Below are 14,179 nucleotides of genomic sequence, written 5' to 3' on the forward strand. Positions count from 1 at the left end.
CGATACAACCTACCCCGTACTGCTTGGACCGGCTTCAATCGCAGTGCCATCACTGGCCATCACCTACTGGGCACTACCTCATCTCAGTGAGAGCACTCGACCCTCAGTGCTCAGTGAACCTCCACCCAGTGAGGGTGAGGATTGCCCCCACCACCACCGTCTCCAGCCGGCGAAAGCAGCCCGCTCACTGCCCTGCAACTGGGGCCCCTCGGCGAGTCCACAGCGCTCTCTGCCCACTGAAGGCGCAGCGCCCGCAGCTCCCGCGCTCTCCTCCTCCACCACTCTCCACTGCCTGCGTCTTCCCGCCTCTTCCACTTCGCTCCTCTTTTTCCCTCTTCCCCCTCCTCCTCGAATTCCCCCTCCACACTCCCTCCACCTCCTCTCCTCCAGCCAAAATGCCTTCGACCAACGGCTCCGAGTATCGCCATATGCGAAGTAACAGCCTCAACATCCAGCAACAAAATGGCCATCCCAGTCCTATCCTAAGCCCAATGGCCTCCAACGCATCCACCGCTTCCGCTGCTAGATTCGACGGCCCGCGCAGTCCACCGAGTATGTCACCTTGCCTCTGTCTCTCCTCCTCTCCATCGTCGTTTTCCTTTCTCTCTATCGCTCTCTGCTTCGCTTCCGAGGCCGTCAGTGCCCGTCGCTGTCTCACGTCGGCTCTGCTACGATGGCACGCCGCTGAAGCTCGTCGGCGTGGTCGCCTCGCCTTCCCTCCCGCCGGTGGTGTCGTCTGCAACACGTCGCACCGCACCCGTCCTTGAGCAACCTGCGATTGCCCCTCTGTCTCTTCTCTGTCCTGCATCAAGTAATTCATCCTCGGCTGACCTGTCTCTTCCCTTGCGCTACAGATACTTCCCACGTTCCCTGCAAATTCTTCCGACAAGGAGCCTGTCAAGCCGGCAATGCTTGCCCCTTCAGTCACGATCTAGGCTCTGCCGCCGAGAATATCTGCAAATACTTTGCAAAGGTGCGTCATTTCCCGCCTTCGACCGGGCGGCATCGCGACAACTCCCTCATCCTCATGTGTTCCGCCCCTCCATCCTGTCGGGTTGCTCTGCTCTACGGAGTACTGTTACCCCTCGGCTACACAGACCATCCATCCCACCCTCGAGCCCGTGCCCCTCGCATCCCGGCAACCCCTGCCTGCTATAGCATCATTTGCGCTTCTTTGGGTTGCGGAGCGCAGATAAGAAAGCTAACGCGGTTGACGTGATTGTAGGGCAACTGCAAATTCGGCCCCAAATGCGCAAACATACACGTTCTCCCCGACGGCCGACGAATTAACTATGGCAAGAATGGCGTCACGATTGGCAACTCTCCGATAGCCCTCGGCGGACGAATCAATCCCACAGCAGCCTCCAACTACCATCCAACCAGTGCCCTCACCTCTGGCCTATACCGCGAAGGCGTCCCTCCCTATACTTCGGCATACCCTTACGGCGGTGACGAGAGACAGCAGTCATTGGGTCGCCAGCCCAGCCTCGAGAACGGCCTGCCTACGATCGATACCACCTACTCCCACCCCGGCTCCAACTACGGTTCGCCCCGCGATGACGATGCTTCAAGATTCGGCCTCGGCTTGTCTCCTGTCAATGCCAACGGACCTTCAGTACTGGACGCGCCGCTCCCAGCATCCTTCGACTCCCAAGGCATGTCTAATGCCGCCCGGTTCCCCGCCGCGCCGTGGCCCTCATCCGTCCCTTCGAAATTCGGCATTGAGTCCCCCTCGTCCTCTCTGAGCAACGCCAAAGATTCGCGAACATCCGAAACCCTCAAGATGCTCCACACCTCGGCATTCGGTGGCAGCGAGTATCTTGCTGCGGCCAATGTCACTGCTTCCAGCAGCCCTCCCGGTCAGCCCGAGGAATACTTTGGCAAGCGAGCCATGCATTCGAGCCGATACGCGAAGCCAAAGATGCTCAGTTCGAGCATGCCGAAGACATCCGCCGTCGACCACGACTGGGAGGCCAATTTCGGGTTCTTGGAGGAGGATTGCGTGCCCTCCAACTTGCAGGATCTCTTGACGCCGACTGAGAAGGCCCGTCGCGGCTCTCTGCGCACTGTTGACGGTGAGCCGGGCAGCGAGAATGGTACCAAGTTTGGCAGCCCCATCGGCGGCGCGAGCCCGAGCAGGTGGGGCCCGCTATTCCAGCGCCAGAAGGAAGAAGAGCTTGGCCACAAGCATGGGCCTTCGGTTTTTGGGCATGTTGGAAGCCCTCTCCGAAACTCGGTGCTTTCGAACGAGATGGGTCACGGCAGTGCCATGGCCCGACCAATCGGCTCCCGTGCCGGCAGCGAGTCCATGTCGGCACTCACACAACAGCTTCAGCGCACACGGCTGGGTGACGACGGAAGCGGTAGCCCCCACTTGCATCCTTTGGCGGCCACGGGCCGAGCCCCGAGCAACAACGGCGCTGGGCCCATTGGCAAGGAACGGGACCGCGCGATGGAGCGTCACGTCTCGAGCGGATCCATCAGCTCCTCCGTTACAGGACGATACACCACGCCCATTGACGAGGAGGATCCCGCCTTCGTCTTCAACATGGAGGAAGAGGAAGACCAGTCGTCGGCACGGCTCCGGAAGCGTGGCTCGGCCGGTTTTGGCATCGGTGGTGGAGGAGGTGGATGGAGCTACGCCAACGCCCTATCCAACAAAGGTGCCACTTCTGGTTCCGGCTTGGCCAAGGAACAGCGAGAGCCATCGGTCAGCGTTGAGACCGTTGGCGGGCGCTGATGCTATGTGCTTCACGGCGGGTCGAAGGAAATCTTCAAAAAAAAAATTTACCGGCAACTAGAAAAGCTTAGCGACAGCCTTGCAAGTGTCACGCTTCCGGTGGCATTCTTTTCACAAGTCTCGACATTTACACCCTGACGAAACTCTACGACACTCACAAATACATATTTCAGCCACGATTTTCACAGCATGCATGGGCAAAAGCCAAACGGAAAACGAAAAATTCAACCGGTCTACAAAATCAATGGGACACGAGCAAAGGGATCGGATCTACACGGTGGCTTGCTTATACAACAGGGCAGGGAGTTTGTTGGAGTTTTGTCGACGCTGAGTCGCTTTGTCGGCTCTCGAGGATTGAATATTGAAGGATTAATACTACCAAATGGCTCAACATAGGATGACTCGCAGATATGGAAAACTGGCTGTCAAAATCTTGCGGCACATTGTTTCATTGGCTTTGTCCTAGTTGTAGCGTGGTTTCTCGATGCTTGGAGCAGGTTGGGAATCCCGGACACGTCAAGCAGAGGATGGCATTTGCTGCTGATACTTGGCTAGGGAAGGCAACAAATGACTGGGGAGAAACATCTGGCTTTGGCTGGCACAAAAGTCACAGGTCGGCTGGCTGTGTGACTCGGCACCGCATTAGAGACGCCTGGAAGAGGAAAAGCAGATACCACCGTCTAATTTTCGTTCATTATATAAAAGCTGATTTATTGAGATTAACAATGACCGTACGATTGAATGGTATTATCTGTTATTGTTAAGGTAGATCACCATAATAATCCTGAGGTGATGAGTGTCACAACTCTATATGCATCACAACCATGACCCAATTTGCCTTTAGCTGCCGTAGAATAAGCGCCCAGCTGGCCCACACATTGCTCGCTGTATCTGAACATACCGAATGATTCCGTATCTCCATTCCGCTAAATCCTCCTTCTGAAGACTGCGGAGACCACACAAGTCACGAATCGGATAGACCAAATGTTGAAGACGGGCCGCAAAAGGAAGTGGACTGGTCACGAAGAAAACCCCGCCAATGGGTGACGAAAATCTATACACTAATACAAGGCAAAACGTCAACAGGGCCCAGAGATGTCCAACTCCAGATCATGTCGCCATGCCGTTTATGCGCGGAGGCCGCGCCGTGGGCTATCGTACGGAACCGTCCACCCACACACATACACACAAAGATAAGCCGTTATTGCCTCTCTCTCTCTCTCTCTCGCCTTCCCTCTTTTGCCCCCAATTCCCGAAAACAAAGAGTTCCTCAAGAGCAGACGCAGCGTCTTTTGTTTCCCTCCCGTTCTAGTTGCGAGTGGCGTGGTCGATGCCCGAGGGGCAGGTTATTGTACAGACCGCCGGGGAGACGGATTCAGTGGAGGAATGGGATTGGGATATTTAGTGGGCATCGGGCTGGCTAACAATGTACTCGACCGCCTTGTCGACTGTAGATGGTTGGTTAATATTTGAGAATTCAAGATGGGAAGGGTTACATGGAGAGCGTACTTGAGTGGATGGTGTCGGCGTCCTTGTCGGGGATCTCAATGCTGAACTCCTCCTCAATGGCCATGACAACCTCGACGGTGTCCAAGCTGTCCAGGCCGAGGTCGTTGGCAAAGTGAGCGTTGGCCTTGATCTACACATGCGAACAGACGCTGGTCAGCTTTGCGGTTCGCTACTAGCTACGAGAGCGCAACTCAATTGATGCGGGTGGTATATGCTGGCAGGTCTGGGAAGGGCGAAGAAGGTGACGTACGTTGGCCGGGTCGTTGACCTTGTCGAAACCCTGGAGCAAAGCAAAGATGCGGCCCTCAACCTCCTCCTTGTTCAGGCCGGTGGCGGCAGAGTACATGCGAACGGAAATGGCCTTGGGAGCGGCGCGGAAGGCAGCTGGGGGCGCGACGAGGGATCTCCGGGCGAGGGGAGCGGACTGCTGGACGGCGGGACGGATGGCGCGCGTGGCGGCGGCCGCGGAACGGAGGACTGCTGTGCGGAACATTTTGGAGTATATGTGTGGATTGAGAGAGACGAGGCTTCGGGAGCTGCTGGCGATGGAGATTGGGTTCGGGATGGAGGAGATGGAGGTTTCGGTTGGTTGACGGCTAAGCTGGGATTTGATGGGAGCTTCGGGGTGGTGGAGGAGGTACTGCGAGGTGCCAGTGATGATGATAAATTTCTCGTCACCCCCCGAGGTGTCCCTGGCTAGCTCCCGGGAGGTGCACGTGCAGGGTCATGTGACTTGTGAGAATCTTGGATTTTGATACATCACCAGACCGGATGGAGGGAATGTAATGAAATAATCAGTACCACGATCAAAAAATCATCAGATACTCTGATAAGAATTTACAGCATCAATTGACTTACGTTGGTGAGTGAAGCCGTCATCGTCGAGTCCCAGGAGTATTTCTTCCGTCCCTCCATCTCCCGGACGGACCACGTGACCTGTCCACAGCCAATCAATTGCCGCCCTTTGTAATCCCGCACCAAAGCTCGCCTCTGGATGCCGAATGTCCATAACGTCAAGCTCTCAACGCCCCGGAACATCCTACTCCCTCACCACGCCGTACACCTCGCCCCTCCCCGTCGTCCTCAACCCTCGATCCGACCCCGGAAACCCCCCAATTTGCCCGGTCAATTGGCGCCGACGCATCTTCTTCTTCCTCGAGGAAACCATAGCACAATGCCTCCCGCGGCCCAGCTTCCCGTCACCATGTTGGCCCTGGCGTCAACAAGGCCGGTCGCGAGAAATCCGTCGGCCGCCATGCAGCACGTCGGCAGGCTGATGGCTGCCAACGCCATGCGCACCTACGCCACGCCCGCCGGTCCCCCTCCTGCCAACTTTCGCATGAAGAGACATCAGACCTGGGACGAGGACCAGGAGTCCACAATGAACAAGCTTGGTCGTTATTTCCTGCTCTCCGAGATGGCGAGAGGAATGTACGTCCTGCTCGAGCAGTTCTTCCGCCCGCCCTACACCATCTACTACCCCTTTGAGAAGGTGAGCAAACCAACTTTTTCGACATTTGCGATCATTTCGGAAGAGACAATGGAGGAATTGAGGACCTAAGGTGGTTACGAGGTGCCCATACGGGGAGCGCAGGAAGAGCCGGACCATTGCCGAGATTAGGAGGACACGCATCGACCGCTGCCACCGCACGATACCACCAACACAACGAGGAGAAGAGAGGATGATTTCAGACAAAACAGACACATTCGAGAGCAAGACGGCTAACAGGAATTTTTCAGGGTCCCATCTCCCCCCGCTTCCGTGGCGAGCACGCCCTCCGCCGCTACCCTTCCGGTGAGGAGCGCTGTATCGCCTGCAAGCTTTGCGAGGCCATCTGCCCGGCCCAGGCCATCACCATCGAGGCCGAAGAGCGCGCCGACGGCTCCCGCCGTACCACAAAGTACGATATCGACATGACCAAGTGCATCTACTGCGGTTTCTGCCAAGAGTCATGCCCCGTCGACGCCATCGTCGAGTCCCCCAACGCCGAGTACGCCACCGAGACCCGCGAGGAGTTGCTGTACAACAAGGAGAAGCTGCTGTCCAACGGTGATAAGTGGGAGCCGGAGTTGGCTGCCGTTATCCGCGCCGATGCTCCCTACAGATAAGACTTGGCCTCTTTCAAACGAAATATAGAAAGAATTTTCTCTGTTCGAGGGCGTGGCGGTGGTAGAGAGCGAGACGTCGAGGAATCACACCTTTTTTTTTGCCTTTTTTGCAGCTTAATGCCGGAAGGATGGACACATCGAGGCGGACGCGAAGGGGGGACGGTCGCAGGACAAATGAGGGCCGCGGCACCAGTGATCTTGGCATGTTTTGTATTTTTACAGACAGGTCGGGGTCGGTTAGACCTGTGTAAATATCTCTCGCGAAAAGCAACCTTTTTCTTTTGTCTGTTGACCACCGTTGCCCCCAGTCTTGTGTGATGGCAACCCTAAGGGTTTACAAACGCCATTGTGTTGCAAGCCTATTTCTTCCAAGTTATATGCCACCTAGATTCGCATCACGTTGGGCAGGGGCGTTTAGATTGGAAATGAAGAGATGAATATTAGTGCAGCTTCATAAACAAATGTCTCTACCAAGTGTTCATCACGCGTGACCTCGCGGATTCATAACCACAAAGCGAGAAGAGACAATCCGACCAACGCCTTGCTCTGATATCATGGGCCAAGCTTGGGCAACGCCAGCTACCTCAAAATGACACGCTTCCGTTTCTTTTCTCCTTCCAACTTGGTAGCGCGAGAATCCCTTCAACATCTTCATCACAGACATGACCACGTTCCTACGTCCCTACCCTATGCACCTCGAAATCAAAACGTCTTCTCCCAAGCTCCCCACCATACACCCATGTTCGCGGCCACCACCAGATCCAACATCTTCAACCCCTCAGGGTAAATAATCAGCTTGCCCAACTTGGCCCTCTTCCCCCGGTTGCCGCCACCAGCTCTCTCCTTGCCGAGCTTCAGATCAAACGGACTGGGCGGCTCGTCCTCATCACTATACTCGCCATTTCGGTTACCGACGTTGAGCAGCCGGCTAAAGTGTCCGCTCAACTGCTCCCTCTTGCCCTCCTGCTTGAAGATCTCCGTGCTGGGCAGGTTGAACCGCAGCTCGCTCACGCTAGCCGAGTACGAAGATGAGCTCGATGGCGCGAGCGGGTTACTCAGACCGCCGGCTGTAGGCAGGACGTGTCTGCACTTAACACTACGCCCAGCATTCCCCGTGCGGAACTCGCAACGGCCATCCCAGGGTGAGACGAACACGTACCCCTGGGGCCGGAGACCGTGGCCAGGTTGCGTGATGATGGGGCCCGAATCGCTTCCATTAGAAGATACGGAGCCCGTCGAGTGTGCGCTTAGTTGGCGCGAGTGGCGGTGGGTAGACCTCGCTGGGGACGAGCCGAAAGGTACTGAGTCGCTTTCGTCCATCAGGCTACCTGAGCGCGATCGGGAGCTGAACTTTTCGCGAATGTTGGAGGACCAGGATTTGGTGTATGACATGACGACTTGGCGCGAGAAGCCGCCCTCGGGAGACTGTTGCTGCTGTTGTTGCTGCTGCAGGTGGTTGAGCGCGTCCTCCGAGTTTGCAAAAGGGGGAGCGGTTGTCGTTGATGTTGGTGGCATGTCCACGCTCTGGCGCAGCGGCATGTGGCGAAACTTTGCGTAGCCAGAGGACTCGAGACGGATGTTGATGGGAGGTTGAGGGGCGTTTGCGCGGCGGCGGTCGTGGGCTGAGATGCCTGCCGAGTCGAAGGAGAAGTACTCGTACCCGTCGTCGCCAGAGTCCTCGAGCTGGTGGGAGGCGACGCGGCCTACGTTCCACTGGTTCCCTGTGCTCGGGTCGCGGCGGATGAGGGAGAGGGTGTAAGGGACCTCCTTTGTGTTGTGGAAGCGGTTCGGTGACGGGGAGCGAGATTGTTGGCGGTAGATGGAGGTCGGTCTGGAGTAGCGGCGTGAACGCGCGGGCGACGAGGAGGGTTCCTGCGGCGGCATGCGGGAGGGGGACTGGGAGGGCGAGGCGCGGTGAAGATCTTGAGGAGGGGGAGGAGGTCTGGAGGCAAAGGGCGTGTCGTAGTCGGGTGCCGGGGTCGGGATGGCTCGCGGGCCGACGGGTTTGCGTACCGGGGCCGGAGGTGAGTGGGAAGTTGGTCGCGGAGGCAGCTCCGGGCGGTCCTCTGTCCACCGGGGTTGGCAGGGGTCGTTGCCTGTGCCGCAGCCGATGCCGTACCCCGTCGCATTCCCGGTGCCGTAGCCGTAGCCGTACAAGCCGGAGTTGCGGTTGCCGGCGGCCGCTGGGTGTGAGCCAGGAGTCGGAGGTTGAGGCTGGGGCTGGGTCTGGGTCTGGGTCTGAGTCTGAGTCTGAGTCTGAATCTGAGTCTGTGCCTGAGGGGGCAGATGGGCGCGGGCTGGATCAGCCGGCGGTGAGGGCACCTTTGCGCCGGCGACGGGTTTCCTCCGGATCTGAGCCGTGCTGCGGGTGCTATCCATGCTAGACCTAGGCGTATCCGGTTTGCGAAGATGGTGAGGTTGCTGAGAGCCAGCTGCTAAGTTTGGGTGATATGGGTGACTGCCATCACTGGGCAACTCCAGGTGGATGTAGTAAAATGAATTTGCGACATCTTCGCTAGTGACATTTTTGAGATGAGGTTTTGACGTTGTCAATATGACGTCTGCGGGGTTAATGCGTTAGGTGGTGTGATCGTGAGGTTTGAGGGCAAAGGTGAGAATGAAGATGAGAGACTTACCTCGCGTGCCCGGTACACGTGAAATGTAGAGTGTGAGGGGATCTTGACGTTGCTCGGCTGGTCTATGAGGGTATTGCGGGGGATTTGCGGCGAGGTAGTTGAGCGAGGTCAGAGACCTAGCCTCAACTTGTGTTGACATTTTTAAAGAGTGAATGTAGTTTTTGTTCCGCTTCAAGTGTGCCCAAGCAGAGGGGCGGGAGGTGGTTGTGAGTATATCTGGCTCGATGCAGGTCGGCGGAAGGATTCCCGGGTGGTTAAGTGTTGTTGTGGTTGTGGTGGTGTGGTGTGTGTGAGTGAAAAAAGGGTGGCTGAGCCAAGGGGTGATGTGAGGCGGGAGGTTCACAGCCCGCTCGCACTTTAAGGGTACTCCCTTGTGCCTTATGGATACTCAACTCAAGGGCCAAATGCCGTGGACGACGGGGATGTTGAGCAGCGAGCGAGAGGGGAGACCAGGGAGCTGGCGCTGTCAAATGTCACGGCTGGAGCTGGTGTGGGTCGGGAAAACGGGGTTATGATGGAGAGAGTTTGTAAAAAGGTTGAGCTTAAATGAGGGAAAAGATTTACTTCATCTGGTAAATCTCACTCGCTCGGTTTCTCTCTTCGGTTTGCCTATGGCGGTGGTGGTGGTGGTGAATCTGAGTCTGGTTTGTTGTATCCGTACGGAGTACAATGTGAGTGAAAATGGTGTGTGAGTTGAGCGATGAGAATTGAATGCAGAGCGCTGGATAGAGTATCGCGTGGTTGGTGGTGGTGGTGGTGGATGGAATCTGAGCGAGATGTGATCGACGTGCAGCTGCAGGACGGGTGGTTGGGGGCGTTTGAATTAAAGACGGCGAGGGCTGGACGTGGACGTAGAAGATGAGCAAGAGGAAGAGGGGCGAATGAGAGATACTAATATCGCGCGTTGCCTGGTGGGTACGGATATCTTGCTGCTCGTTGCTCCAGTTGTTTGCTCGTGTATTCGTAAAGAGCGGGAGTAAAGCGAGGGAGTGAGAAGTGGTTGGCTCGTTGTGCTGGTGATGAGGTACCTCAGTTCTGTTGTAAGTATTAGGAGGCGAGTCGACACTCAAAGAAGAAACGAGAAAAATAGAAACGACGGCAGGACAAGGGAAGCAAGTCCCCGGATCTGCAGTAGCGGCCGGAAGGGATGTACGGGATTATGGTGCCTGGCGAGCCGCAAAAAAAGGCCTGTCGTCTTCTCTCTTCTTCCAAGTTGGCAAGACAAGCACACGAGTTGCTGGGATGTGTCGGCACTGTTTGGGTCGCTTTCAACTGCGGATACCGACGGTCCCTTGGTAAGAAGCGAGTTTCTTTCTGTTTTGCTTTACTATTTGTCTCTCTATCGACTCGGCGTGCTGAGACTTATCCAATGACAAAAACGAGTCGTAAGCTGGATGTGGCTGTGCTGTGCTGTGCTGTGCTGCGCTGCGCTGCGATGTGATCAAAAGTAGCGAGATGGCGGCGCTGGTGACTTTGCAGCGTGCGGTCCCGTATACGTGTCCGTTCCGTAACCTTGGTGATGAAAGGTCTTGAAGGTATTGCTTCTTGGTGCCGGCGCCCGGTGCGTTGTTATTTGATTCCTTCTGAAGCTTTCTCAATGCCCTGGAGGAAGACTATGTTCCAATGCCGTGACGGGTTCGGAGTCAGCGACGGCACCTGAATAGGCTGAAATTAATGATCTGGGCTTGACAGGGTCTAGAGCTTTGTCCCGTGAAATGAGAGTGGGCAGCTGGTGGTTTGTGCTGTTCTTGGCATGAGATGGGAAAATGAGGTTTGAGCGAAAAGTGAAGATGTTCAGTCTACAGCTTTTGGCGGGAGACAAGCTGTTTCCCCTCTTTTCACGCCTCGATGCTTCAGAAGTTCAGTCTGAACTTTGTATGCATCGGAGAGTTGCGATATGCATGGAAGATCTCCTCGGGAGGATTTGGGGGCCTTGGAGCGGGAAGAGAGGGGGTTTGTGCTATTTTTCGCATGCTTTTTTACGCGGAACTCTGCAGATTCCTAGTGTGGGCGAGCTTTACACGGACAGTAGTGAGTGAGTGGGATGGATGGACCACACGAATCCAGAAATTAAAGGTCTCCTGAACGCCTGAGATTGTCCATGACTGAAACAAAACCTCCAAGTGATCTTGCCGCAGCCGCATTGAATATCGCTAGGTAGTGGTTCATATTCCCTACACTACACAATCATATGTCGATGAGGGGATATTGTGGTCTCTAGAGGGTTACATTCCTATGCGGGTAGGGCCAGGAGATGCTGGAGACGAAGGGGCCCGAGCTGTGAGGAGCTTTCCGTTTACGAGGATGTCCAGTGCAGAAGAGGTTTGCGGCCCATTTGACTCTGACGAATAAGCATATCCGCATGAAGATGAACGTCACTTGGGGGGCATCCACCGGCTCTTTGGAGCTGGGCAGTCAAAGCAGTCTCAATCTCAAGAGTCAGTTGTCGTAGGGCTCAAACTAGGAGGATCCCTTCATCAGCATACCCGATCCCATACCCGTCTCATGGAAGGCCTTGCGGGCCGTTACCGAACAACTCAGTCATCTCTTCAGCACCTGGAAGTTCCTGAGTGGCACATTGGTTGATGAAATACGGCATGGCAGTACAAAAATCGGTTCAAAAGCCAATGCCCGTACATCTGTACACATGGTCTGGTTCAGAGCCGCCTCGAAACGTCAAGCTTCACACAATTGTGACGCACCGCACCGGATCTTCGGTCGTGTCCACGTCAACTTCAAGGGCCCAGGTCCGCTGTGGCGTCGATGAGACTTTGCTGTGTAACTGTCCACAAGCGCCCGCGAATGCCGCGAGACCCTGGAGACGGCAACGCCAGGGACCCCGACGTCGCGCCTGTTGTCCCCTGTGCCTGGTTCAGGCTGGCTGACTGTGCCCTGGGAACGTCAAAAGACTTTGAGCTGAGCCACACTTGCGCCCCTGGAAAACTCGCCGTCTTGCCATCTTCACTGTGTCGAAAGCCTCAAGTAAGCTGAGACTCTGCTCTAGCTTCGGCCTCTTCGCTGACTCGGAACTGAACATCTTGCCGACGAGCGAGGCCTGTCCTTGCCGGCCAGCTGGCAGGTGGGAACTCGTCAACCTCGAAGGCTTGGGTCTCCCAGCTTCGTCTCGCGGACGTGGCTGACTGCTCACCCGTCGACCGTTCCAAGACTTGATGCCCCCTATTTCCCGCGCCAGCCGTTCTCCCAGTCGGTTTTGGTGCACCACCTGCGCGCACACGATCACGGTGGGCGACGTTGACGATGAGGTGTACGACTACAAGGGAGGTTAAGGTTGATAGTGATGTCACTCACCCCGGCTAGGTGAACATCAATGGAGAGGACCATCTGGTTTTTCTTGTCTCTCTCTCTCTCTCTCTGCGCGCATCTGTGCTATTTTTCGCAGTCTTCGTCACCAGGGATGTTGATCCGTGACGAATCCTATGATCTCACGCGATGAATACCTCCACCATCGCGGTCACCAAGTGAATCCTCATGATCCAATACCAGGGTGATGGCTCTGAGCACAGCCGGTGTCCAACTGGGTCCTCGCCTTCTTGGCATGGAGGTTGCGGTACTGTGTCGACTGTGCATGTCAAATTCATCGAGCTGTCAATGATTGTCTGGTAAGAAGATCTGGCCGTTGACATCGTCTGCTCGTCATTCCGGAGAATTCAACGGTCAATCAACGGCGATCTTAGGGTCTGGGGGATCCAAACAGGTGGGAATGAATCCCAAGCGGACGGCACGGCAGTTCCCCGTTGAAGTTCCACCGGCCGCCAAGTAGGACCAAGACCGGTCCCGTCACCGCGCAACCAAGTCGGGTTATGGGAAAATGCCCTCGTGCATGATGCATCCGGCCCCGTGCGAGACTACCGAGGACCGGGAGAAAAAAAAAATCAGAGTTTCGGCATCCGACGATGCGAGGTCGAAAATCTGCCCAGCACCAACTTTTTAATTTCCTCTCTTGGTTTATATCGTTAGTCGAGTGCGAAAAGGTCCTCCAAAGGGAATTGAATTCCGCCTGGTTGGATTCATCTTTTCCAAATGCTCGCCGGCTGCTTTTCCCCATTTAGTCCTACTTACTTACCCCTTTGTTGTAAAGAAATTGATTGCTTACGTCACATGGCGGTTATCCGGCAGATGCCCACTTACAAGAATGGATTACGGATAGTCCGTCGTTTCTCGTTCGACTTTTCACTTCAAAGAGTCAGGGGCTCTATCTAACCAGTGCTCACTGCGATTCATGACTTTTTTATTCGTGTTTCTGTGCTTATCAAGCCAGACGTGGGAATCGCTGCCACCACATTTCACCTTGAACGCAAACTCAAAAGACTATCAACTTCATCCATGATTATTGAACATCAAAACAAAAGGCCGAGGCAGAAACCTTCAGATCAGAATGTAACATGCCCAATCCGTTACTGAAATTTGATCGGATACTATCCCGATATCCTTGGTCCCTGCTGACCCAAGAGCCGCGCTACCACTGGTGGGAGAATGTACGGCTCCAAAAGTAGATTGGCTTCGTGACATCGTGGTTCGGGCCAACTGCCGACTTGGCTTGTGGAGGATCCCAAAGGAGAAGAATCTCTCCTTAAGTTTCCCCAGCATGAAGCTAAAGTCATGAGCTCTCGTCGGATTCGCTTTCCTCAATATGGCTAAACGGCAATCCGGAGAGAGGCCATTCGCCTGCGAAGCGCGAGATCCATTATATACATTGGTTCTCGAGTATTTAGTCTCTAAGTAAGAGTCTAGTACCCGCCATAAACCCTACGTTGAGACTTTTTGAAAGGGCGTTAATTTCCCGCCTATCGTACTCAGTTTGCCGCCACTGGCCCGAGATGTTGGGCCGTTGGAGACTATAATGATCTCAAATAATGGGCCACCTTATTCCAGACTCGGCCGAGCATGGCAGGGCTCGACTCGTCTAGTGTTTCCAACAAACAACTACAACGCCATTTTGACCCCTCTTTCACGACGATGGACCAACAGGAAAGATTCTTCCATCGAATCCAACGATGTTCCTCCGGGAATTTTACACCCCATGTTCTTGTCGTCCGAACCGATCCACCACTCTCCTCCGGGCCCCTCAACGTAGCATCCTCTGCCGTGACCCTAGTCTTGGACGACAAACACGCGATGGGCAGCTCCGTGTGCTACCTTACCCAACAGTAATCCGAATGGAGAA

The 14,179-nt window shown here is 55.3% G+C and overlaps 4 protein-coding genes across 4 annotated transcripts; 2 read left to right on the forward strand and 2 right to left on the reverse strand.

The window, feature by feature from the left end:
• Positions 1-395: 395 nt before the first annotated feature.
• BDP81DRAFT_461829 (uncharacterized protein) lies at positions 396-2,740 on the forward strand (the record flags this gene model as incomplete). Its single annotated transcript, XM_060593829.1, has 3 exons — positions 396-552; positions 855-973; positions 1,226-2,740. The coding sequence occupies 3 exons, from the start codon at positions 396-398 to the stop codon at positions 2,738-2,740; spliced, it is 1,791 nt and encodes a 596-aa protein (XP_060444210.1).
• A 1,401-nt stretch (positions 2,741-4,141) lies between these two features.
• On the reverse strand, positions 4,142-4,742 carry BDP81DRAFT_321559 (acyl carrier protein; the record flags this gene model as incomplete). Its single annotated transcript, XM_060584627.1, has 3 exons — positions 4,142-4,188; positions 4,250-4,379; positions 4,500-4,742. The coding sequence occupies 3 exons, from the start codon at positions 4,740-4,742 to the stop codon at positions 4,142-4,144; spliced, it is 420 nt and encodes a 139-aa protein (XP_060444211.1).
• Positions 4,743-5,423: 681 nt separating this feature from the next.
• On the forward strand, positions 5,424-6,358 carry BDP81DRAFT_321429 (NADH-quinone oxidoreductase; the record flags this gene model as incomplete). Its single annotated transcript, XM_060584611.1, has 2 exons — positions 5,424-5,741; positions 5,990-6,358. 2 exons carry the CDS (start codon positions 5,424-5,426, stop codon positions 6,356-6,358), a joined length of 687 nt encoding a protein of 228 aa, XP_060444212.1.
• A 702-nt stretch (positions 6,359-7,060) lies between these two features.
• Positions 7,061-9,133, reverse strand: BDP81DRAFT_321684 (uncharacterized protein; the record flags this gene model as incomplete). Its single annotated transcript, XM_060584639.1, has 2 exons — positions 7,061-8,919; positions 8,995-9,133. 2 exons carry the CDS (start codon positions 9,131-9,133, stop codon positions 7,061-7,063), a joined length of 1,998 nt encoding a protein of 665 aa, XP_060444213.1.
• Between the last annotated feature and the right edge of the window lie 5,046 nt (positions 9,134-14,179).

The sequence above is a fragment of the Colletotrichum phormii genome, assembly GCF_030913505.1.
Source record: "Colletotrichum phormii strain CBS 102054 chromosome Unknown BDP81scaffold_12, whole genome shotgun sequence".
In the NCBI taxonomy this organism is placed as follows: domain Eukaryota; kingdom Fungi; phylum Ascomycota; class Sordariomycetes; order Glomerellales; family Glomerellaceae; genus Colletotrichum; species Colletotrichum phormii.